Source organism: Mycteria americana, chromosome 6, assembly GCF_035582795.1.
Source record: "Mycteria americana isolate JAX WOST 10 ecotype Jacksonville Zoo and Gardens chromosome 6, USCA_MyAme_1.0, whole genome shotgun sequence".
NCBI classification, from domain to species: Eukaryota; Metazoa; Chordata; class Aves; order Ciconiiformes; family Ciconiidae; genus Mycteria; species Mycteria americana.
The window spans coordinates 69,502,273-69,528,194 of NC_134370.1; the positions used below are offsets into that span (position 1 = coordinate 69,502,273).

The 25,922-nt window shown below is 57.0% G+C and overlaps 1 protein-coding gene across 6 annotated transcripts in view; it reads left to right on the forward strand.

Moving 5' to 3' along the window:
* The first annotated feature begins 207 nt into the window (after positions 1 to 207).
* The window catches only part of CORO2B (coronin 2B), a 45,069-nt gene continuing 19,354 nt past the window's right edge, over positions 208 to 25,922 (forward strand). For 3 of the 6 annotated variants that reach the window (XM_075506457.1, XM_075506462.1, XM_075506463.1), the window contains exons 1-4: positions 208 to 258; positions 7,518 to 7,607; positions 13,615 to 13,681; positions 22,845 to 23,045. In XM_075506457.1, coding sequence (XP_075362572.1) covers positions 13,631 to 13,681; positions 22,845 to 23,045 — 252 coding nt within the window. In that variant the 5' untranslated portion in view covers positions 208 to 258; positions 7,518 to 7,607; positions 13,615 to 13,630. Of the gene's footprint in view, positions 259 to 6,012; positions 6,237 to 7,517; positions 7,608 to 13,614; positions 13,682 to 22,844; positions 23,046 to 25,922 lie in introns of those variants that run through there. The other 3 variants (XM_075506459.1, XM_075506460.1, XM_075506461.1) reach the window with 3 other exon arrangements.

The following is a 25,922-nucleotide window of genomic DNA, read 5'->3' on the forward strand; positions in this document are numbered from 1 at the left end:
CTGCGGGCTGCGGGCTGCGGGCTGCGGGCTCCCCGCTCTGCTGCAGCCGCTGGAGCCGGCTCCTCTGCAGGGAAAACGCAGCGCAGCCTCCCCGCTTCCCTCCTCCCCCCCGCCCCGGCGGCCTTTTTTTCCTGTATTTTTGTCTGCCCCCCGCCTCCCCGCTTTTTTTCTCCCCCCGCTCCGCGCATCTCCCGCTCCCCCCCGCCGCCCGCGGAGCTCTCTCCCCCCTCCGCCACTTCCCGCATGACTGTCACCAAGGTAAGGACCTGCCGTGCCGGCCCCGCGACCTGCCGCCCCCGCCCGCTGCCCGCAAGGTGCCGCGCTGGGGGGGGGGGGTGCGGAGCGGGGAGTCCCCCCCCACCCCGGGTTGCTGTTTTTATTTCTTTTATTCTATTTTATTTTTTCCCCTCGCGTCTCCCGGTTGCTCGGCCCCTCCGGCTCGCAGCCGTGCTGCATTTTTAACCCTTGGAGCAGCCGGCCGGGAGGGCCGGGGGGGGCTGATGGGGGCCGACCCCCCCATAAGCCGCTTTCCGCGGCCGCTCGGCAGATGCTGCCCAGAGCTCTACAGGTGGCTGCCGGCTTGTCTAGGGGGGGGGGAGACCTCGGGAATGGGGCTGGGGGGGATTAAGGGACGGACGGGGGGGCTGCGGGGTGGAAGGGGCTCGGCAGCGGCTGAGCAAACCACCCCGAGCAGAGCTGCTGGGTGTGGGAGGTGATGCGGAGCCGCTTCGGTCCCCCAAATCTGCCCTCTAACCGGCTGCTGGCTCAGCCTGAGAGCTCTGCTCTCCCGAATTGCTGCCAGTGCTGCAGAGGGGAAGGTTTTGCTCTCTGAGCACCGTTTCCCCATTTCTCCCCGTCCCCACGATCCCTCGTAACAGGGAGCCAAGGTCGTCACCTCCGGCTCGCCCCATCCCGCAGCGGGTCGGGGTTGTGCCAGGGTGAATCTGCCACCGGGGGGGTCCAGAGCACGCAGCATCCTGCTGAATTAGTGCACGATATGGCAGCGTCCGGAGGAAAGGGGCCACCTCCGGACTGCGGGAGCCGTGGGACTTTGGGAGCGGAGCGGTCCAAGGTGGACCCGCTTGGCCCAAGCCCTCCCGCTTGCTCTGCGGCCCCGACACAAGGATGTGGTTGTGCCGATGAGTCTAATGGTTCATAGACTCGAGGGGAAACAGCAGCCCCCCTGCCTCGGGAAGCCCCCCGAGCGAAGGGCTGGCTGGCCCCACGGTGGGCAGGGTCTGGCCGTAGCTGGAAGGGTCTCAGCAGGCTGCGATCGCCATCCCGGGGATGGGACTGATGGGGTCCCTGCGGGTGTTTGGTGCCACACCGCTGATGCGGGCTTGTGGCACGGCTCACGGGGCCGTAGAGCAGACTTGCCGGGGCACGGCGCTGAATTAAGTAGCTTGGTGCGTGCAGAGTGGAAGCAAACGGGACCGAAGCTGTCGTGGTCCTTCTCCGAGCCCTGAGGTGGGACATGTCCGGGGAGGGAAGCGGTAGCTGTGCTCTGTTTGCTGCCTTTCACCCCAAACATTGCTGGCCTCCCCGGCGGCAGGGGACACGCGGCAGGGGCACACGTGGTGGCATGAGCGTGCTGGGGACGTCCAACGAGCCTGAAGATGCTCCAGGGCCGACACTGGTGCGTGCCCAGGCTCCTCAGTGAAGAGGCTGCTGGGGAGGAATCGCTCTCTCCCATCTTTGTCCTTAGCAAATAACTTGCATTTTGCCTGCTTGGCTTCTGCTGGGCGGTCGCCAGCGTTTGCAGTTGTTGTTGGGTATTTCCGAGCGCCTTGTGCTGCGTCGTGCCGTCCCGCAGCCCCTGCCAGCTCGACAAACCCACCAGCATCTGTGTTCAAGAAAAAGTGTGTTTCCAGCTCTTCTGGGTGCTGAGAGAGGGCTTGATGGACGGACCTGAAAGTTCAATCGGGTTGAAAGAACTACAAACTTACTGATAGCAAGTGTCACAGTTTGAAGCCAGGCTGACTAATTTGTGGTGCTCGTTAACAGATTTTTTTTCTGAGTGCAAATTGATTTATTCAGAGCTATGTTGAGAAAAGGCCACAGGGCTGTAAGGAAAGCACCTTCAGTAGGACGGGAAAGGACTCTGCTGTTAATTTTTGGGGAATGGAGGTGTAAACTGGGAAGATCTATACCCTGTGCACAGGGTATGCTTTTGCTCAAGCAGTGTAAAGCTCTAAGACACCCTATAGATATTATTTCCTGCAATATGGACTATCCTGATGCAAGCTAAAGCAAGCCCAAGAGCAGGCTCCTGACCTGCCACGGCGTCAGCGCGGGGGTCTTGCCAGGCGAGTCGGGACACGGACCCCAGCACCGAGGTGGAGAACGTGTCCTTCACTCTCCGGCCCATCCCCCCGGTGCAAGGCTGGCACGCACGGCCCAGGCTGATGTGGCAGGGGAAAAGGAAAGGCACAAGGACGCGTGGGAGAGGAGATGCTTGTTCTGTGTGGTTTTGGCTGCCAGGAGTCAGCGGGAGGTGGTGACTCGGGGAAGGGTCCAGCGCCCCGAGGCGGGAGGGAAGGGGGGGTTTGGGGACGGGGAATCGCGCGTGCGTTCCCATGGTGGGGCAGGCGAAGGGGGGAGCCCCGGGCGATTTCTGGGGTCTTTGCATCCTGCCCAGCAGCAAAACCAGTAAACTGTCTAACTAAAACCAGTAAAGCCCACAGCTCCCAATGCTGCCAGGGACAGGCATTTACGGCGTTCCTCCAACAACTCCTCCCATGCTGGGGCCGCTTCCCAGGCGGTGCTGGATGTTACAAACTTTGCAAATATTCCCGAGCAATTCATCCTTAGAGGAAAATTGATTTGAAAATCAGGTCGGGGTGCCTAACACCAGGCAGAGCTGTCCTAGCACCAGCCTGAGGCATGGGGAGGCACAAAAAGCTTTTCTTGGGGTGTGGGGGGGGCTGAGGGAAGGCAAGGAGGGGGCAGAAATACCTGCTGTCAGTATGTGAAACAAGCGGGTTTCATCCGTGTCTCAAGCCACCCCCTCCCCTCCCACGGGAAGCGATGCAAGCAGCCGCAGCGCATCCCCAGACCTCACTCTTTTGGGGGAGTTTGCTACCCAGGAGAGTTTAAGCAGGTTATAAATAGGATGGAGAAGGACCGATTGAAATGCAAAAAGAGCCCACGCCTCCCGCTCGGGGATCTGCCCAAACTCTGTTTGCACCTCCCTGGCATCGCTGCATGGCATGGCGTTGCATGGCGTTGCATTGCTTTGCATGGCATGGCATGGCACGGCATGCAGTGTGATGTGATGTGATGTGATGTGATGTGATGCCATGCCATGCCATGCCATGCCATGCCATGCCATGCCATGCCACACCAGCTCTGCCTGGCCAGGGCTTCCTCCAGGCTCTGCAATAAGGGCCACCAAGGTGGTGGCCTTCAGCTGAGAAGATGCTGTAGGAATCAGGGGCAACGTCATCCCTGCTGTAGATCAGCTGGTCCTGCGAGGGTCTGGGCCTTGGGTTTGGTCTCTGTTGCTTGCAAACAGAAAACCAGCCCGAGTGCGTTATGTATAAAGAAAAGGGTCCGTGTTACGAAGCTAAACAGGCGGACTCGCTTGCAAAAGCAATAGGCGAACAGTGCTGACAGGCCCGGGTCTCATGGCAGACGGGGAATTGCTCGATGGCTGTGGTTTACTGGTGAGTAATTCCTCACCCCGGGTGACTTTGTGTTTATACCAGGGAGCAGGAAGAGCACGAAGCCGGGCTGATGGCGGGCGGGCGGCACGGGGCTCGGGGGAGAAGGGATGTGAGTCACAGGATGGAGAACAGAAGTGGGAGGAAAGAGCCCACGGCTGGGCTCTCCGGATTTATTTGCCATCGAAAGGGTAACGGCATCTTTGGAGATACCCAAGTGGGAATCCTGCGGTCAGGGAGGGGCTAGGCAAAGTTAACCTCCGAGCAGGGCTGGTGCTGGGTGTATTTTGGCAGACCTCTGAAGGCATGGCAGAAGTCCCTCGGTACGGCAATGGTGCTTCCAGCTCCCCCCCGTTGCCGGAGGCTGTTTCCAAAGCCCTAAATATAATTAGCCATGAACACAAGTTAGTGGGGGCCGGGTGCGTGTTAATTTGGGGAATATAGTTTTAAAACGACTGGAGGTTTTTCTAAAAGACGTAGTTTAAAAGAGCATGCCACCTGGGAGGGACCGTGGCGTGCATGAGCCTGAATTATCCTATGGTCTCCTCTGGCTTTATTATGTATTAATTGGCATGAGTCATCGAGCCACGCTGCCTAAATAACGGCTCATCCTCATAGTTCAGGAAGCAAATGAAGCCAAAACCAAAACCCAGAGAGGGAATTGCAACTATGGCCTGGCGTGATCAAACGCAGTAAATAAATGATGCCCTAACGCGGGTAAATAGTAATTAGGGCAGAGGCCCTTGGCTGGGAGGTTACGGTTACAACGCCGTGGCCGTGGCAGCCGAAATGACGTTCCCGATGGCGAGTCGCGGTGTCCTCTGCCTCGGCGGTAAGGGCAGATTTAGAGTGGCTGGGGCAAATGCTGATCCCGTAGAAAAGCTGATGATACTGGTTCAATCAATAGAAAGCTTGATTGAAGGCGCCGGGCCATGTTATCAGGGAAAATGGCTTTGCAGAAATTAGGCTTTGGACAGCACAGCTTGACTTTATTTCTGGAGAAATAACGGGTGAAGCCTTCTCTAGGTGGTTTGCTAGAAATGAATTCGATGAAGCACTGTGTGTGCTCTGATGCTTGAGAAACGGCTCCAAATAATATTAATAAAACTCATGTTAATGAATTAGGTGCAAGCTAACCAACGTACCTAGCAAATAGATTAACGGGATTTATCACTGCACGGGGCTTTGCTCATGGTGTTCAGATCAGTAGGGCTCCTTTAACCCTCAACCCAGCCAGGGCTGTGCACGGGGGAGCGGGGCCGGGTCCCCACGCAGGACCAAATGTCACAGCGAGCCGCTGGCACGGTGCTGTGACAAAGGGCAGATGCCCTTCCCGGCCGGAGAGGGGCACGCAGGCAGCGGTGACGGCAGAAACAGCCCGTGGAGGGCGTGGGAGGAGCGGGGCTTTTTCTGCCTCTTGCTGCCTTAAAATCCGTATCTTTTTAGTTGGGGTTCAGCGATGTGGCAGTTGGAAAAACCTCGTTCATTTGGGCTGCCCAGGCAGACATTGCCCATAAGTAAGTAATCGGGCAAAATTGGGCAAAATGGTGCAAAATTGTGCAATAAATAAGCAATTGAGCAAATGGATCCCCGAGGTGGGTTCGAGGCAGGTATGGAGGGATGGTGGCTCTTCTGGAGGAGCTGCTTTGCAGCACCTGATGGATGGAGATCATGCAGTGGTGTGTGGTGCCACAACTGGAACGGAATAACGAGGTCGCATTGCTTACCAGCTGGTCTGGGATGGAACAAGGCAGTCAGTACTGAATTGTTAATAAAGCCCAAAACAAGTCCCCTTGTCTCCAACAGTGTGGATGTTCACTAATCTTTAGCTTTGGTGGGATTTCTGGGGGTTGGGAACAAGCATAACAGGCCGCTTTGAGTCTAAAAATGGAAGCTCCCCGTTTCAAGAAGTATTACTCTCATCAAAGGCAACTTGTCTGGCCTGCGGCTTTTTAATGAGTTTTAATTGTGATTCAATGCAGCATTAATCTGGCGCTTTAATATTGCCCGTCTGTGGCCAGCAGGCTCGCTGGGCACTGTAATTCATACCCTGCAAATGCAACGCAGAGTCGTCCCCCCCCTCTTCTTCTTCTTTTCATGGAAATTTTATCAAATGATGAATAGTCCAATTCATTACCCAGCTAGCAGAGAGCTCGAAGGAGTCGAATCCTGGATTCCTATCTCCCGAGTCAGTGTGTAATTACCCAAATCTGGCAGCAGGCAAAATCTACGTGACGGAGCCAGCTGCTAGAGTCCCCCACAAATCTGTGAATCCCATCGTTCCCGGGCTGGGAGGGGACCAGCGCCAAGCTCAGCTCCCAGAAATCCCGCGCTCCTTTGTTCATCGCAAAGCTGTTGGCAAAGCCCCACCGCTGCGGCTCTCCGGCTGGAGTTGGTCTGCAGAGCCTCCAGCATCGCCGTGAAAAGCTCCAGGAGCAAAACTGCCCAAGGAGAGGCCGTGCCAGGGCAGTGCTGGAGCAGCCGAGATGTTGCTTGAGTTGCAGAGAGCAGAGAAATAGGGCTACACCCTTCAGAGCCGAGCCCAGACGGGGGTCACGCTGTGGCACGCAGCTGGTGAGCGTGACGGGGACCCTGCTTGATGGGAAACCCGGGCATCCTCGAGCAGGGCAGGGTGACGGCCGCCTCGCTGCACCAAAAATGAGGCTTTCCAACCTGTTGCTCCATACTCACGTAAAAGCACGGCCGAGGAAGCGCCTGCTCCTGCTCAGCAGCGGGACGGGAGGTGTGCCTGCAAGCTTGCAACGCACTGCCCTCCCCGTCCGGGTGCCGACCGCAGCCCCCGTCCTGCTGACGGGATGCGGACCTGGATTTTCCCCTCTCAGAGGGGTGGTTTCTTCCGCCGACAACCCGCTGCGCGAATCCCTCAAACAAGCTGTCGGGCCTTGTGGAAAAATCCTCACCCGCCTCCTGTGCCGAAGGGTCGGGACTAGCCGCGCTCCAGCCAAGAAGCCCCGTGGCGCAGCCGGGGAAGCTGCCGGGGCCAGCCCGGGGACGTGCACGTGCCTGCGTTGGGGACCGGGGGATGCCAGCGCTGGGCATCGCTGTCACAAGAGTTAACGCTGTTTGGTTTTGGCAACGGGAAAGACCTAAAAGGCCGGTTCCCGGGGTTGTAGGGGTGCTGGGGCTGTCGCCGACGTCCGAGCTGTTAGCGGTGCAGGGATGAGGGTCGCTTTGCAGCCGTGGCTGTCCCTTCAGACAGCCCAGCCCCGGCTGCCTTCTGCTCTGAGCATCCCCGCTCTCCGCCTGTACAATAGCTGCTATAAATTCCTCAAAGAATAATGGTCTCTCTGTCCACGCACAGGACTCTCTCTGCGTGCCCGCCCCGAGGCACGCCGGCCCCTCGCGGGGGCCGGGGGGGGTCCGGAGTGATGGGGGCCACATCCTGACCCATCCGTGCCAGCTGCACCGGGAGCGTGGCTGCGGTGCTCGGGGGTCCCGGGGCTGCGGGCGGGCTGGGACCCCATCCCCACGGTGGCTGCCGGCACCCAGAGCCTCTGCGCTGTTTGCTTTGGCACTCGCTGTCCCCGCCGGTGAATGAGGGGTTGCTCAGCCCGTGCTATGAAATCCCTGCTCACCGCTGCGACAAGCAGCCGTTTCGCCATGCGGGGCTGGGGGCTGACGACGAGAGCGGGGGGGCTGGAGCTAATCCTAATATCGTTAGGAACGAGCTGCCTGCGGCCGCGCTGGTGTCGGTGGCTACGCCCCGGTGCGTGCTGGCACCCGGCGCGTCTCGAGCGCGTTTGGTGAAGCCCAGGCTCGGGCTTCGTGCCCGGTGGGGGCTTGGGGCAGATGGCAGCGGTGCTGCTGTAACCAAAGGGTTTCCCTTTCTTCCAGGGTCGAGGAGCGCCCGCGATTCCCTGAGCCCCGCGTCTGTTCCTGGGTGTCAGGGGGCACCCGACGAGCCCGTGGAGCCGAGCAGGGCAGGTGAGGACCCTGCGCTGCGCCCGTGCCCCGACGCACCCCGGGGCGGCCCTGGGGGGGACCGGAGAGGGGTGGAAACAGCCCAGGGACGTGGCAGCCCCTCTCACCCCCTGCGTGCCATCCCCAATTGCTCCGCAGATAGCTGGGCAGGCGGTTGCACGGCCAGAAAAGCATTTTTTTATCAAGAAGAGTGCAGCAGCTGCCGCAGATCTCCTTCCCCCCAAATCTGACCCTGTACCCCAAAGAAGCTCTGTATGTCAGAAGAGAGCAGGTCCACGGGAGACTCAGTCCTTGCAGAAATGCTGAGTCCTTTAAGCAAGTGACCAAAAAGCTGAACGGGCAAAAATATCGCTTGGGCGAACACGAGCGAGGCCGCGGTGTGCAGCGAGCATCCCATGCGAGCTCAGGCTGCGGGGCGCCGGCTCCTGCGCCTGCCCGGGGGGTTCACAGCTCCGGGTCGGTTCGCTACGAACCTCCGGCAAAGAGAGTCGCTTTGGCTGCTCTCATAATTATATTAAGTGCAAAGAAACCTGGTTCTAGAGCGTTGCGTGCGAAAATACAAGGCAAAATGGGGAAAAGGCGAGATCTGAGGCTGTGGCGAATGCGTGGACATCACGGGGCAGGGGAGGAATATCGCAAACGTTCCTCCGTGAGCTTCCCTCTGCTCTTGTTTGGGCCTGAATAACAAGTCTCTGTTTCGCTTCTGTGCATGGTTTCCCCCTTCCCGGGAGCGGGCGCACAAGGCAGGGCTTGTCCGGGCTCCAGCTCCCCGGCGGGCACCGCACCGGCTGGCAGCGGGGGGGTCGGTGCCCCCCGCGTCCCGGCCCCGGCCGTCCTCTGACCTTCATCCACCCAGGCTCTGGCACTTCCTCGCGCTGGCCAGGAAACGGGTTTCTGAAGCCTGAAATATTTAGAAGATAGTGTTTGTTTTTCTTCTTTTTTTTTTTTTTTTTTTTTTTCCCCTTTTCTTTTCTTTCCTTCTTCTCTTTTGGAAAACTTTTGCCCCCAGCTGGGATAAACTTCCAAAAAACCCTTGTGGTTTTGTAAGCTGTCCAGAAACGAATGGCTCCGTGTGGGAGCGGCTGGGAGGGGAAAGGAGCCGCCGGAGCCCGAGCCACGGGATGCTGCCCCGTGCCCCAGGGAGCACCCCGGGGTGCTCGTTCCCGGGGAACATTTTGGGGCCTTTGGGTGGAAAACAGCAAGTGAGGGAGAGGCGTCCGAGCTGCTCACCCATGCACTGTCTCCCTGCTTTAGAAAAGTCCTCTTTGCCAGGATAAATAAGTTTCGGTGATTCACGTCCCGTACAAAGCTGGGGCTCGGTAAGGATTTTTTTCAGGCTATCAGAAAAGTAGCAATGTTAGTGCTGCCAGCAGTCCTTTTTGCCCCAATTTTTTTACCCTCACCCACCGAATAGCATCTTCCCAGGCAGTTTCTTACCCGGGGGGTCCGGCAGCCCCCTTCTCCCCACCGTCCCCCAGCCCTTTAACACCCGTGCGTGTGGCTTTTCCCCTCTCTACGATTAAAAAAGCAGGTGAGTTTAGGAGGGGCTGGATTTATGGCATCCTCCCACCGGAGCCTTTCTCTTGTTATACAGGCAGCCCCGCTTATTCTGCTTAAAAGTGCTTTATCCTGGCTGGGAAAAAAACCTGTTGTGACCAAGTCTCTTGACTCAGTCTTCTTGATGACGTGTGACGCGATGTGAAATAACGCTCATGGACGAGCCCCTGGCTCGGTTACCCAACTGTCTCGACACGTGAAAAGAGACTTTTTTTTGCCTCTCTGAGTTTCCTAAAAACCTCTCAAGTTGAGAAAAAGCATGCAATATTTTTGCCCTCCAGGAAAGATTATTCCAAGAAGCTGGAGGAGGGTAAAATCCTGTGGTCAGTGACCCAGGGCAGCTCCGGGGGCCAGAAACGCTTTGTGCTTCATCAGGATGTTTCCGCCGGCTTCGCGGGGTGGGAAGGAGTTGGGAAACAGAGTGGGAGGAAAATTGTGCTTGTTTGCATAATTTATTGACAAGCGTGAGATTTGTGTTTCTTCTCAGCACGCGGGCCCAGGAGAGGTTTGGTTTGCCTCCCCCGGAAGGTTTCCTGGGGGGAAAATGGTCCAAATCGGGGCCCCCGCCGGTCCCGCAAATGCTGGTGCCAGGGATGCTTTTTGCATCGTTCCCGGGCAGTCTGGGACGTCTGCGGGACCATGTGGAGCGCCCGGGGCGGGTGCGAAGCAGCACCGTGGTCAAGGAGGGATGGGGACTCGCGGTGACAGCCCGGCCCCGTGGCCAGGAGACATCTGGCCTTGCTTGGTGCTTTTTTCCCAGCGGCTTGGGAAGAGGAGAGGCTCTTCCCAGGCAGTCAGGGGGCTCTAGAAAGAAGAAATCCTTGAGAAGTTGAACTCCAGGGAAATCCCAGTCACTTCCTTCCAGGCTGGAAAAAACTCAGCTGGCAGATATCGCTTCAGAAACGTTCATCTGTCTTTTGTCCTTTGTTCAGACCACGTTAAATGGATTACTCCTTAATATTTGTAAAATCAACCTACTGCCCTTTACAAGTTGGGTAAACACGGAACTCTCTTTGCCGCTTCTTGTCTGCGCGCTAAGGACAAGCGGCTTTCCCACAGCCAACCGTGCCTGCCAAAAATCCCGTCTCGGGCCTTTCCCCCCGCTCCGGGGTCACCGTCGTGGAGTTGGGGTGCACCCCCCACCCCAATGGGTGCAGAAGCAGAGATCTGCTCTGGCTCTTGGCAGCTCAGCCCCACTTTGAGGGGGACCAAATCAGAGCAGCGCTGCGGTGGGGACACTCTCAGCCCCTTGGGAGCTCTGCCCTGGGCTGTACGACCGCCTGATGTCCCCGGTCTCTCCTCTGCCCGGACGTTGCCCCAGTGCTAACATCATCACAGCGTCGTACATCGAATCACAGCATTGATCTTGGGCGCAGGGTGCTGCTCGTCCTGTCGGTGCTGGCTGCTGCAGAGCACCCGCCGAGGTGCTGGAGGGCAGGCGCGGGGCGAAGCTGATGCAGGGACATCTGGATTTGCAGCACAACCTTGGAAACCGCCTTTCGCAGCGTCCCAACGCGCTGCTGTCCCTGGCCCCCTTCACTGGGGCTGCGCCGGTAGAGCTCTGGGATGCGGGCACGTGGGGCAGAGCGAGCCCAGGGGATGCCCAGGCTCCTGCCTGCCCGCCCGAGCGTCACCTCCTCACGCGGGGACATCACCCCGTGGAGCTTCACGGCAGCCCTGGTGCCGCTCCGCGGGTCAGGGCTGAGCGTGGGGCAGCCCAAACGCACCCCTTCAGCACAGCCGCTGCTCCTGCGGCACCCGTGTCTCACCATCGGCGGGGGCCGTCCCCCTCCCTGCCGTCCCTGCCGGGGGGAGAGGTTCGGTGCGTGGGTGCGTCGGTGGGGGGCACCTTCCCGGGGCGCAGCACGAGCGGACGGTGCCAGCCCGCCCGTGGAGGAGGCAGCCAGCCCACATCAGCGCTGGTGCTCCTGCGCTGCAAGGCAATTAAATCCGTCGTCTCCTCATTCGCTATAGCAAACAGGCAAATGCAACCCCCCCGCCCCGAGTAAGGGCACAGTGAATTCAGCATCAACCCCCAAGTCTGGTTTTTTTTAACGCAACCTTAACCCAACATGTGGTCTGGGGGCCCGGCCGAGCCCACGCCGCGGATGTCCCACGTGCCAGCGTACGGTCCTCGATGGGCTGGCAGCACCTCCCGCCGCGGAGCAGGCTGTGAACCGGGAGGGAGCTGCTGGGAGGGAGCTGCCAAAGGGGTGCTCTGTGGGGTGAGACCTGAGCTACGCCCCACACCGACCCCCAGCCACCTCCGCGGGACGGAGGGGATGGGAAGATGACCGCCTGTTTTATAGGAACGTGCTCTTTTACGAGGCCCCGCTCGGTGCGTTTATTCCGGTGTTTATCAGAGCCCAAAGGTGTTTCCTGCGGCTGGGTGCGGAGCCCAAGCCATGCGCTCAGCTTCCCTCTGCCGCTCCCGCTGGTTGTGCCATCAGCCGGATGCATAAATAAGGAGAAAACAAGGAGCTTTGCTGGTTACTGTAGGATGTGGGTCTCCAAAGTCTTGTCAAGAGCAGGCTGAAGGGCTCTCCCCCCGAGAGAAGAGGGGGCCGATGGCACTTCATCCTGCCGCGGGTGCGCGTCGCGGCGAGGGACGAGGACCGGCTGGCAGGGGTGAGGGCCGGCGTGCCCGTGGCTCTGCACGCTGCTGAGCTCTGCCCGGCACGGTGCCCCGGGGCTCCACGTTGTGTCAATAAAGCAAAAATTATGCAATTGCTTATCAGCTTTTCACGGGGATCAAACCCATATCAGGACCAGGAAAAAAGGAGGAGACTCTTTTCTTTGTTCTTGAACATTTATAACTAATTTGGGATATGTATAATCATTTTTTTGCTGAGGAACGAAAACATGCCTGGAAAAACTTGATCTGAAAGAAAAAGCAGCTTCAAGATGCTGATGGCATTTGGGACTGGGTCCCTTTCCAGGCGGCATTTCTGCCCGCTGGCAGCCGTGGAGGGGCTTGCATGGGTGTCGGTGAGACCCCGGGGCAGGGGCTCGGCCAGCCGGGTGCTGGGGCGAAGCAGAGCTGTGACCGTCCCCAGCCGAGCTGTGACCGTCCCCAGCCCCGGCCCGGGAGCCACCGCGCTCTCACGGCAGCAGGAGATGGATGAGGTCCTGCAGATAACCGATGTTATCTTGGAATCAAAACTACCGAGCCATCCAAACCGTAATAGCTGCATGGAGGCTTAATGGGGAGCTTTATTCCTCATTATCGACGTAGTTATTCTGTAATGGGATGTGCAGTTTTGCCTGTCTCATAAATACCCGTAATCTGCTTTTTAGTGGTCAATATATAATCCTGAACCGACCTCATATAACCATCAAACCCCTTCTTCCCCTCCGGCCCCTGTAACTTTCTCAGGATGGCAGGACGCGGTTTTGGGGCTCTGGTCATCATCGCTGCTGTGCTGGCGTGTTGTCAGCCCGGCGCGGGTGTGCGGGGCTCTGCTCTCCGTCCCCGGCGCCTGGGGCTGTTCCTCGGTGGCACACGGGCTGGGAACGCGGCAACAAGCTGCATCCGTCAGCCTGTGCCGGATTTCATGCAAACCGCCTTTTTTCAAACGTCAAGCAAGTGCTTCTTGCAGAGAAGCACAAGTTACAAACTTGAAGCCTTTGAAATGGCACCGTTTTAAATGTTTGCTCGGTGGCAGCGTGCAAAACGGCTTTTCCCCGTAGCTGAGTGCAAGCCCCCATTTCTGCTGCTTGCAAAAGCCGGTCGCACTGAAAATATCCAGCAAAAAAACAACGCTCCCCATTTTGTGCTTCCCCAAGGAAGGGGCTGCCCTGGGGAGGCCGCGTGGACCAGCCCCCCGCCTGTCGCGTGTGCTGCAGCCCCGCTGCCATGTCAAGCCGTCCCCGCGCCGGGTTTGGGGCCGGATCCCGCCCTGGCTGCGGAGGCGAGGGGCAGTCGTGCCCACGCCGGTGCTTCGGGGGCTCGGAGCGGAGCAGCCGACTCGCCAGCAAACTTTACCTGGGCGTATGAATAGATGTTGCTTTACGTCCCGCTGCCGATGCCCGGGCTTCTGGACCGGTTAATGAGCACGGTGCCAGGCTGTGTATGAGTCGGGTAATGTGCCGTGTACGTAAATGCCTCCATTTGCTAACGGTCGCAGGAGCAAAAACTATTTGTGTTGGAATGACTTTCTTCTCTAGAAGAAAGGCAGCAACGCGTAATTATCCTAAACGGGGCTGGCAGTCACCGGGGAGGAGGACACGGGGGTCAGCGTGCTGGCTGCTGCCGGTGGGGCTCGGCCTCGTGCCCTGCCGCCGGCGATGCTCCGGCTCCTGCAAAAACTGCCCGGGAGCGTCCCCGTGGGGGTCGGATCCTTGCCATGCATTGCCCAACGCCGCGGCGCGGAGAAGCAGGAAGGGTTTGTGTGTTTTATCGCAGCCTCCCGGGATGGTGAATTGAATGTTTTTGCTTTCCCTCTCTGCACAGAGCTCTTGTCGAGTCAATGAGAGACCTCCACAAGTCTAGCGTGCTGGGAAGCAAGCACAGCAGCCTGGTGAGTGTCCCGCGCAGGGCATTTTAATAAGGCTGGGACAGAGAGATGCATAGAAACAGCAGCTGAGCCTAAGCAAGCCAAGAGCCCAACTGGCTGGCTCTGCTCTGACGGTCCCTTGGCACAAAAGAGAAACCACTTAATTTACACCGGACGCTCGGCATTTCTTAGCCCGTCTGCTTTTAAGTCAAGCTCGGGCTGCAAACGCGCCTGGGTGCCCGGCCGAAGCAGCAATCCTGCAGCAATGCTGAATCTGGACTTTCAGACACGTTTGGTGGCTGAATTACGCCTGTACACTGCGAACATGTGTTGCTCTCTGTGGCGGAATTGTTATTAAAATGAAGAACGGGATGTGCCTAAATGTTAAGTCTTCCCGAGCCTCGTTAGCATGAAAGCCATTAATGTGAACAAAACCGGTTTTCAAGGTTGAATTGAGAAGCATCAGAGCATTAGAGTACTGGAGAGATTAAAATCAGCATTTGCTTGGCTCTAATCTAACGTGCATGGAACAATAAGCATTTGATGACTAATTTTGGCAATGCTGGGTATCTTATCAAAATATAGCTGTTTAATTTCAAGCTTTTCTTTAGGGAGTGGATTCCAGCAGCATAAATCCTACATACACGCTTTGCTAACGCACCGGGCACGCACCGCGCGGGTCCCACCCTCCGTGTCCGGACACGTCTGGGGGTGGCACCGTCCGGCCGCAGCCCGCGAGCGGCTCTGCCACCCTCCTGCTCGTGCATTTTCCCCTCCGAATGGACGAAGTAGCGGCTCGGCTCAAGGAAAGCGAGCGAGGACGGGGTCGGGACGGGGAGGTGGCTTTGCGGGGGCTCCCCCACCACGGAGTGATCGCAGGGACGGTGTTCTGCTGTTTGCCAGCCTTGATTTAGGCTACGGGCACAGCCACGCTCATCCCAGCGCTCCGCAGGCGCAGGTCCCCTTGCTTCTGGCCGTTGCGGGTCCTGGGCTCGCCCTCAAGCCCGTGGCCAATATGCACCACGGCCGGTGGGAAGGTTCAATCCCACCTTGGCCACGAGGCTCCTAAATCCCCCCGTGCTGGTGCTCACCGGGTGTGCAGGAGCATCGGGACCAGAGCAGGGTCGTGCTCGCCTTGCAGGGACTTTGGGGACGATGGCTCTGTCCTGCAAGGCACATAGCAGCGTGCTCAGGAGGGTGGCACGGCATGGGTCCGGTAGTGGCTTTTTCCTCTAAAATAAGCCCTGGTGAGCTACTTTGATGTTTTCTTCCCTGCTTTCCACCCGCGGGAGCTGTGAGGAGCGTCCCCGGGCGAGGGGAAGGGGGGATCGGGCAGCCCTGTGCTTCCTACAAATGAAGCCGTCTCCTTGGTTAAGACTTGCCGAAAAGGAGCTTTTATTTTTGCCTAGTAACACTTCATTGCCTTAATGGCTGATCGATATTCGAAATGTCAAACCTGAGCACCGCTGACCTTTTTGATGGAAAATAACTTCTGCCCAGCGGCTCCCAGGGATGTGCAGGCAACGGGCTGGCTCCGGAGAGGAGAGATGGAAAATAACCCCACGCAAGGGGGGCACCGGGGGCACCGGGGGGTGGGTTTCAGTTGGATTTGGGTTTCTTTCTACACAACTGTGCCTTCTTTGTACAAAACTGGAAAGCCCCGGATGGGGAATGCTCGCCAGAACCTCCGTCTGCACCGGGAGGAGGAATAAAAAAGGGAATAATGTGATTTCGGAAAGGCACTGTCTCCTGGAGTGCCATGAAACCCCTCCTAAAAGCCCCAGATTTTCTAGGCAAAAAATGAGGGTTGGATTTCCTTTTCCCAACACGCTTTTTTCATGCAAATATCTTTTTCTTGCTAGTCAACCATAACCCTGATACTTAACCACGGACGGGACAGTAAGTCAGACAGTTACCATGAAAGAGCACCGGTTTCCCATTAAAAACCTCTCTAAGGCCATGGGAGATGCTACGTGCCACCCAAAGATCTGCTCTAGGTGCCACAGCCCCCTTGTCACCCCCCCAGCGCGCTGCTGGGGGGCACGGTGCGAAGGAGAAAGGGCTCCCGCTGCGCCGGGGCTGGGGGGGGGATCGCCAACCCCCCAAAATCACTGCTTCGTACAGGTGAGAGCAGAAATTCATTGCTCTGAAAGCTTTCGTGCTTGAGGCAGATTAAACGGCGCTATATATAGGAAATACAGGGGTTTTTTTTTCGGGATTACAGTCCGCTGTGCTGTGCAAGTGCCTATTGCAGCGTTAGGGGCTCTTTGCGCAAGCTCTCCCTCCTGGCTGCTGTTGCCAAGACTCCCGATGCTTGAAAAGATGCATTTAAAAATAAACACATTGAGACAAGAGCTGTGTCCTGCTGCTGCTGGTAGGCAAAGGCTGGAGCTGCCGGAGGATCAGAAAAGCCTCCAAAGAGGGACTGGGGTTTTTTTTTGCTTCTTGGTTTCCCTTTTTTTTTTTTTTTTTTTTTTCCTTGGCAGTGCCGTTCCCAGGGGGACGTGGGCAGAGCTGGTCCCCGTGGGTTTTGTGCGCGCTGCTGGGACACGCGGGTCAGATCCGTCTGCCCCACGGCATCTGCTCTGCCCGGCTGATGGGGGCTGCGGGGCGGGTAGAGTCCTCCATGCTAGAGAAAACCCGGCAAAGTAAAAAGTTGTTTGGTTGGGATTTTTTTTAATGCAATTGCTCCTGAAGCTGCTCCCTGCTGTAAAACTGAATGGCAGCCTGAGACACCCACTTAGAAGCTTATTTCCCCACCCTGCAAGAAGCAGGAGCTCGCAGGGTGCCCGGGACGGGGCAGCTCTCACCCCTCCACGGCCGCGGGGTTGCTTTGCTCCTCGTCCTGGGGATCTCCCCGCGCCGCTCGGGCGGATGCCCCCCCTTCTTGCTCGCGTGTCAGCCCTGTGATCCCTGTTGTAATATTGCAGCTCCCGGGATAGATGGGGAAAAAGAGGGAATTGAGCTCCCTGCAACCTCCACGCACGGACCAGCCTGCGCTCTTGGAGAGGACAACTTGCCCGTCCCTTCCCTGGTACGGGCTGCAGCCGCTCCTCAGCATCGTCGCCTTGATCCAGCCCTATTGTGCATGGAAAGTCTCTTGCTACCTGGCCTACATTGCATGCTCCTGTCCATCTTCTCCCCATATCTGCTTTTGCAGCGGGGCAGGGTCGGAGTAAGATATTCGTGCAACTCTGCAAAGGTGCCAGGGAGCGCAGCAGGCTTCACCCGGAGCTGCAAACGCCGGGCTCCTTGCCTGTAATATTGTCCCTGGGGTCTTTCCCCACCTCCAGGTCTGTGCGTTTTCCTCTGGTTTTGAGGAACGGCACCGAAACCGCCGCGATGACGCACAGGAACAATCCGGCGCTCCTCTGCATTTCTCCTTCAATGAAATATTTTTGCTAAAGGAGGGGTGTTCACCCCCGCCTGGGTGCCCAGCTCGGCGCAGCTGCCCGGCGGTGGCAGATATCGTTGCTCCGATTATGAAACCTCAATGAGCTGCTTTATTCTTTTGTTTGGAGAGGAGGAGCCGGACGGCAGCGCTGCCTGGGCCTCCCCTCCCCGGGGCTGCCTTCTGCCCCTCCCCGGGGCCGCTGGGGGAGCAGGGGTAGGGGAGGAAGGGGAAAGAGATGCTCCGCACTGCCCTGGATCGCTGCTCGGGGCTTCCCAGCTCACCCGTTTTCTCTTCCAGCTGTTGTTACAAAGGAGATTTCCACCTTCCAGCTTGGGATTTTGGGACACCTTCTTCCCCTCAAGCACTTAAATAAGTAAAACATTGCAACGAGCCTAAAACCACCGGAGCGGAGCGGAGAATTTCTCTGCTGCTGCTTGTTTCATGAAGTTAGTGTTGATGCTGAATGTCGTGGTTGGGGATGGGATTTATTTCATTGCCTCGCCTCAAAGTGCTTTATAGTATTCCCGTTTTTCATGTAAGTTCTGCTCAACCCAAACAAGGGAGGAGTTTTGTAATGAAAGGAAAAAACAGAGTCGAAGAATAATGCAGAGCTAGAATGAACCTTGGAAATGGTGGCACATTAGTCCCGTTCTGGAGATGGATGGAAATGACTCCAATAAATCAATAATATTTTTTTTTAATGCCTCTGAGCCATTGAGAGTGAAGTGATGGAAAAATAAAAATGCCCATTAGCGTCAGCAGAATGTAGAGAATTACTCAAAAAGCGAGTTTCATAAAAGTTATATATTGTAGGATTGCAAATGCTCTGGATAGTAACTTCCAGAACTGCTGGATGTGGCACATCGCAGGGTGACAGGAGCGGGTCCCTCGCTGCCGGGAGTTCGATCTGAGCCGGGGCCGACCGGGGGGCCAGGGACATCCGTGGCTTTGTATAAGCGCACCAGGGCAAGCGGCACGCAGGAGCTAAAATTACCAGGATTTTTTTGTCTTCCAGCATCCTCTGCCTTCCCGGAGAGCAGCCAGCAGCAGCGTGCCCGTCGGCTGTGGGGTGATGGCTGGGCGGCTCACCAGCGTCCCTGAATTCACCCCGAGTTTCTTTTTTTCATTTTTCTGTTCTAGAGCAGAGGGAAGGGTATTCGTAGGGGGAAGAGAATTTGCAATGAAAACGATAGGTTCTGAGCAGACACAAAGTTGCAAAATTTAAGTCAAAGCCCCCGCAAATACCTTGTAAGTGAGGAGAAAAAGGAAAAGAAATTTGGAACAAAAACCCCAAGAGGCTGCAATGCTGTTCATTTCCACGGTTGCCGAAATGCAGATGGAGCAAGGGTTTCAATCCAAGGGGCAGACAGCAAATGCAACGTTTCTCTTTAAGTTTTGGGGAAGGTCCCTGTCCCCTGGCACGCAGAGGGCTTGCCACAACGATGCCACCACGACCAGGTCACGGCCACCTCTCCCCACACCCCGTGGGACGTAAGACACCTCGGTCTCCGCAAGCAAACACCCGTGCAAAGCCCCCGGCCGCCGTCGCCATCCCCCGGGGAGGAAGCGGAGGGCAGAGGGGCCAGCGAGGGACTGCGGCTGGCTCGCTTTGTCCAGCCTTTCCTCTCCCGCTTTGTCTCGCCCGAGCCGAGCTCCTTTGGGGAAGAGGCTCCTTTCCTCCCCGGCTGGGAAATGTCAGCCCCACCTGCAAGATACTCGGCGGTGGCAGGGAACGCTGAGCTGCGTCCTGCCGGTGTCCGGAGCATCCCCGCGTCCCCCCTCCTCTCCGTCCCCTCCTCGTCTTCAAAAGCCTTCGCTGGCTGAGCCAGGAAATAGGATGTTTGTTGAACTCCAACGTGCCCCCTCCGAGCCCGGAAACCCCGGGGAGCGACGGACTCCGCCAAGCAGCACGCGGAGGGAAAATAAATAAGTAAATAACAAAACTATTTCCCATTTGAAACTGTACCCCTACCCTGGATTGCAGAGGCTGGGGGATAAGAGATTTTCATCCTCCTGGCTAGAAAATTCGACTTGTTTTCAACAGTTTCCCATTATAAAGTGGTGTTTCTTGTGAAACCATGTATTTTGCTGGGAAGACTTCCCACGTGCAACCCCTCAGCAGCCATGTTTGCAGCGTAAGGGCGGTGCATCGCCCGTCGCCCGTTGGTTTTTCATTGACTTTCTTCTTCCTGGCATCCCTGAGGTCACTCGGTGGCCTCGCACTCTTGTCTGCATCCTTCGGGAGCAGCCGGGCGCTGGGGAAATCTTTCGGGATCGGAGCTGCGGTGTCCCCGGCGGCGCTGCCGCGGTCTCAGTGCCACAGCCACCATGGGCTGCCAGCAGAAACCAAAGGGCTCCTGCTCCTTCCCCCGTCCCCTGGATGCTTGGAAGCCGCATGAGATGACACTACCTTCAAAGAGAAGGTTTAAGTGTATATAGTGGGGAAAAATAAATGGAGGAATACCGAATACAATTAAACGGAAAAATAAAGGTGGCATCCTCTTGGAAACTCAAAGTTTTCATCAATCCGGAACCGAAAAGTCACTCGCGAAAGCACCCCAAATGGGATAATGCAATGGGAAAGCGGTGGGCTTTTTCTTGGTCAGAAAGTATTTCTAGGTCTTTATTCGTAGGCAATGCCTGCTGCAGCCCCGTGGGCTCCGCGGGGAGAGGGCTTCAGGCAGAGCGTGGCAGCCCAGGGCGGGCAGATCCCGCCGGCGCGGGCAGCACCTCCACGTGCCAAACCCGGAGGTGTAAACCACCGCAGAGCAAGACGCCGCTTTCCCCGGGACGCTTTCCAGCCAGAGAACACAACCTCTGCCAAAGCCATCTGCTGAGGGACCAGACGTGACGGTGTTTTGAAAGTGGACTTTTCCTGCCCGCCCACCTCTTGAGCGCCTTGCTCCAGCGACGGGACAAAACGCCGGCAGGAGCAGCCTGCTTCGGAGCCAGGCGAAGGGGCAAAGGATGCCGAGCTTTTTATTTTTTCGAACCAGAACCAACGTTGAGACATAAGCGTCCCATCGGCTGCTTTTCCCCCCTCCTCCCGCACCGCCTCCCTCCTCCATCCGAAGGCTGATGCTCCCCGCAGCCGGTGGGGCTGGGACCCCCGTGAGACCCCCAGGTCCCCGGCTCTCCCGTGCGGCACTTTCTGGGAGCTCCTTCTGGTGCGGGAAAGCCTCCGCCAGCTGCCAAACCCAGAAATCTGCAGGAAAGGGCTCAGCCGGGAGCCGCCCGCCACACAATGCCAGCTCTGGGCAGCCCCAAGCCCCTTGCCAGGGATTTTGCCGGCTTTTCCGGGCTGTCTGCATCCCCGGGGCGATGTGACGCTGTTTACAGGAAATACTGACTGAGGTTAAAGGAAAGAAACTCTGGATTTCTCCAGCGAAACAGGCACTTGAGCTTATTGCTTCCTCCCGGCGTGGCGGGAGCTGAATGGAGACTTGCCCAGTTTTTGGTGAAAGAATAAAACAGGGAGGGCTGGAAAAAAGAGAGATGCGAAAGTGCTGAGGTCCTGGAAGCAGCATCGCTCTCGTGTCTGGGGACCACGGCGAGTAGGGAGCATCCCTAGCACACACGCGAGGACCCACGTTAAGGGTAAAAACACGTCTCGGGCTGCTTGGAGCTCGTTTGTGCTGGCGCTTCGTTTGGCAGCGACTTGTTAAATTGAATTTCTGGATGCACAAAATATTGGGAGCCCCTTTTCTGCTACCCCCGTGCGGCAGGAGGGGTTTCCGCAGGGGGGTCCCTGGCTTTTCTCCTGCGTGGGGATACGCTACGAGGCATCTGAAAAGTTTAGCGGGGGAAGGATGGAGCAAAGGGCCCTTTTGGTAGAATTTGGGGCTTTTTTGCAATAGGTCCGGAGCAGAGGTGCAGGGATGGCAGAAATGAAAGCAAAGTCCTGGGATCACGGAGCAAATCGAGAGCTTAAAAAATAGCAAAATACATTTTTGTGCCTTTTTAACGTTGTAAAAAATTTAATTTCAGTATGAAAACTCATCTGCTCAGACAAAGAAAATGTAAGATTTAGTGAAACTCTTGAAAGCCACTCCTCAAGCTGCGGTCGGGGTGTTTTTCCTTGCCCTGCCTGGCTCCGACCGCTTGGGTAGGTTTGGCAAAGATTCACAGCGCTTTGTTGGACGTGAGTCTGCATTTTTTCAGAGCAGAAACCTTTCCAGCCAAAAATGCCTCTCTGCTCTCGTTTCGGGTTAAATTCTCAAGGATCTGTGTCCTTTTTCCTTGCAGCCTGGGGATTGCCGGCAGCATCGCCTCCACGGCAAACATGCAGCCCTGGTGCTGCCGTGCGTCCTCAGAAGGATGCTCCCAGCCTATGTGCTGCTGGTGGGATGGAAAATACAGCTGGGATTTTGGGTGCGACGGGTGGATACGGGGTCAAGGCAGTGCAGGGGGATCTGGGGGGGGGTCTGCAGGCAGCCCCGCAGCCTCCCTCGCAGAGCTTTCCTGCAGGCGGGGTGTCGGATGCCGCGAGGAACATCGGCGCGGGGGGGCTCTGCTCGCACGACGTCCCTTGCCATCGGCCCTATCGTGCACGCCGCAAGCCATCGCCCTCCGCTGCTCCTCGCTCTGCCTTTGGCCCCGCAGCCATGGGTTAGTCCTGCTGTTGGGCTTGCTCATAAGAGTTTTTTAGAGATGGAAACACTCCTAGCGTTCCCCTTTCAAATTCAGGAGATGCTGCTCAGACACGCTCTGCTCCCAACCGGGTGCCCGTGGTGGTGAGTTTGGGGCGACGCAGGGACCCCGTCGGAGTTGTTGGGGGTGCGAGCAGCCACCAGAGCGTTGCGCTGGCGTTGCCCCACGCTGAGAGATGCTCTCAGCAGATGACGCAGTGTTTAAGTACACGCTAGCACGCTTTTGGCAATAGATGCTGGTTATGAAGACGTGAGCGGCCACGAGTCCTCGGGCTGCAATTCCTGTGTGTTTGGACAGAGCCCGGTACTTGTGTTGCTCTAAGGTGGCTTAAACGCTTATGCTCTTCTGCGCACTCAAAGTGCCTTAAATCTTTATAGATTTTATCATGAACACCTGCGCTGCCGTAAGAATTGTTCAAAAGAAGACTGAAACGAAAAAAGCGGTCTTTTTTTTTTTTTTTTTAACTTAGAAAAAGCAAAGTAGTGAGGACAAGCGAAAGCGCACTCGTTTCCGTGCGTGCATCCGCAGCGCTTGGACTTGCTGCGGGGAAGCAGGATGAGCTCGTGGGTCCTTGGGATCCCTGGTCTGCCGGGATCAGCTGGTGGGATCCCTGGGAGCATCTCGCTGTTGGGAGCAATGGCAAGTGCTCCGGCAACGCTATGGGTTAGCCCACGTGGGGACACCCGTGCAAAATAAGCTGAGACAGCTGAATGCCACGTGTACCGGCTCTCCGATGCTCACTCCCTGCCTGAGTGCTCTTATTCTGCCCTGATGCTTTCATGTGGTCCAGACCAATCCATTTCCAAGTCATCACATTAAAAGCCTTAATTCATTTGTCATATGCACATGAAGTAGTAGCGCTGTGTGTTCTAGATAAGCAGTTCATGCTGAAAAGGAGATCAGCTTAAATTTTGCAACAGCAGAGAGCCTTTTAATGCCTTTTGTGAGTTGTACCTTGCACCGGGGAGACATCCTACATTTTTTCAAGGGTGTTATATTTGCACATCTGGGCCGCCCCGATACTGCTGTGCCTCGTCAGGCAAAACCCCTATCGCAGCACGGGTTGGAAACTGGAAAGCAACTGGGAAACGGCCCGGGTGGGGTATTTTCGGAAGGCTAAGCCCTCCTGCATTTGCCCCGCAGATGTCATGGCGCCCGCAGTACCGCAGCTCCAAGTTTCGGAACGTCTACGGGAAGGTGGCGAGCCGGGAGCACTGCTTCGACGGCATCCCCATCACCAAGAACGTCCACGACAACCACTTCTGCGCCGTCAACGCCCGCTTCCTCGCCATCGTGACGGAGAGCGCCGGCGGGGGCTCCTTCCTCGTCATCCCCCTCGAGCAGGTAAGAGCTTTGGCCCCGGCGGAGGGGACTCCAATCCGGAGCCAGTCCCTACGCGTGCTCCGTCCTGGGAGTCCCCAGGATGCCTCGAAGCCTCTGCTGGAAACCCTTTACCGGGGTTTTCTTGTGCGGGGAAGGGAGGATTTACAGCTGCCTTAGTGAATTGAGTTTTTTTTCTTTAGGAAGAAAATGAAACGTTTGTTAAAAGTGTTTTTGGCATCTCTCAGTGAGCACGTGCCGGCAGGGCGGGTGCTGGGCACATCTTCGCAGTGGCAGAGGCTACTCGGGTTTGTGACCCCCGTATTTCCCCAACACAGCTCCTAGAAAGCGGGGGAGTCCCCATGGAGCCCCTTGTCCTGCCAAGCAGTCCTTGCCCTTTATTTGAGCTTATCCATATAATCTCAGCCCTCGAATTTCACGCCCTGGACAGCCTGAGAGGGAGAGCATGGCTGCCCACCCAGTTTTCCTGTTGCAAAACCCCAGGGGCTTTTGCTTTGTGCACTGCAGCAGATGCCACCTCACACAAGATTTATTTTTAAGACTCCATCACCGAGCCCTAGCCCCTTACCAGCGGCCGATGCCCAGGAGCCGTGTGCTGCGCAGGGGACTCTGGCCTTCAGTTTGCAGCCGTGCCCGTCTAAAGCTCTTTGCGCGGGAGAAGCGGCGCACGCACCTCTGCACTATTCATCCTGTTTGCAGCACATGTCCTTTCTCCCCGCCGCTCTGTGCTTTTCCTTCCCCAGCTAAGACTTTCCCCAGCTCTCTGCGCGAGTACCCACGTGAATCCGTGCATCTCTTGCTCATGCAATTTTAAACTCCCGTAAATTCAGCTGATGCTTCAAGAAGCCGCCCCGTGGGACTGCACTTGCTGTGCAGCGGTGGCTCCTGGCCGAGCGCTCGTCCCCCCGGCAGACGCAGAGCTGCGTCTCTTGGAGGAAAAGCCGGGAGGCAGCGACCTTGAACATGAAATAAATATTTGCTTTGCTTCTGAAACTTGAGCGCAGGGCACTGCCGTGGGGTATGGTGGTTGCACTGATGCTCTCCCGCCGGTGCTCCAGCGTGTGGACCGGCAGCTCCGAGCTGGTACCCGCATCCCATCCCCAGGCACCCTGCCCTCGCCCCACGGCTCCTGGGCTGCAGGAGGGGACATGGGGCTCCGAGTCACTCATTCTCGGGAGCATTTTTGACATCGGAGGAGCTGCACTCACTCCCATTGGGGATGCACCTACCCCACGTAACTTGAAGACGCACCGCGTCTGAAGACATACCACGTGCGTGGGGAGAAGGTGGTTGTCTCTCAGGCTCCCAGACAGCAAAGTCACAGTGCCAAACCTGCCGGGATTTCCAGCCGGGAGGGGAAGCTGGCAGAGCCGGCCGCGGTGGGATGCCGGAGCGCTCCCCTCCGAGCCCCTCCGCACCCCGTCTCCCCACGCCCTGGCATTCCTCTTAGACGCCTTCCCCGTGTAATGTTCACATCTCTTCTGAATTTCTCTTTAATTTCTGGAGTAGAATCAGCTACAGATGGAAGAAATTATAATCAGCGTTTTAATTGCAGCGCACAGCTTGACTCTTATTAATATTCGAAAAAGCAGGAGCTTTGTCTGAGCACTCGGAGCGCTCCAGCCCCGGCTCTGCCTCCCTCCCCACGCCGCCGAGCCCAGGCTGGGAGGATGCCCGTCCGCGCGCCACTTGCTCACGGTCCTAAATCCTGAGCTAATAAGCCAGTATTGCCAGCAAATTACCCTTTTTTTCTGGCAAACGGAGCCCGGTCCCAGTGGGATAAGAGCAGAGGGAGTGTGATACCGTTTGCAACCTGTTCCGAAGAGATTGTCAGCTCCGTGTGGAAATCCTGGCAATATTGCACCCAATAAATCCCAGCCGGAGCAGACCTCAGCGCTCCTCGGCACACGCCTTTGTACAGTCTAATAATTTCTTTTTTTTTTTTTTTAAATAGGGACTGATTAGCTCATTAAGACTAAACTAATTTTCTTTGGAAATCAGCAGCCCTCTAATTAATTGGCATCCATATTTAGCTGAACATAATTAAGGTAACCTAGATACTGCAGATCTACTCAGGGTTTGATTTGCTGCCATCTTTTTTTTTTTTTTTTTTTTACATTTCTGCCCTCTGTTCCGCTCAGAAATGTTCACCAGAAACCCCTCTGCTTTATGCTTCGAGTGACAATGCATTTGCATACGCTGGGCCATATGTTCCTCTGCCTGCACATCAGAAATGCTGGTTCCTCGTGTATTTACGTAGGGCTCAAGTGGATGTGTAACCGCTTCTGCAAGGCTGCGTAGGCTGGAAAGACGGAGCACGGCTGCGTTTTGTTCCCCCGGCCTCCCCGAGCCTCGCGCTGCAGCAGAGCCGGGGCAGGATCCCAAATTCTGGAGCCTCGGCCGCTGGGAACCGGCCTCCCCCCAGCACCACAAAGGTTTTGTGCTATAAATATCCCCGGAGAGTGGGCGAGGGAGAGCTTGCGCGCTGATGCTCGGGCTGAGGCTCAAGAAGACGATGGTTTGCTCCCCAAACCGTGGAGACAGAAGGATTCGGTCCAGAATTCAGCTGAAGGGGAGAAGAGGCGATGTCGAAAATGTCCGTGTATTCCGAGTCAGCAACAATGGGTTGAGCTCCACCATCACGAGCAAAATCCAGTCTTGCTCGGACGGTGCAATTCTGCAGGAAAGCAGCTCAGTGAAATTATGTCCCCGTTTGTGGTCCGGCATGGACCACGCTTCTGCTCCCTCCGCTCAGGACACGCTGCCGGCACCAGCCGTCGCCCCGGGAGCCACCCTCGTACCCCCTGCCTTGTGAAGGGATGCGTGGACAGAGAGGGGCTGAGCGAGAAGGACCCGGGAAATTAGAGGAAAGCCAGGATT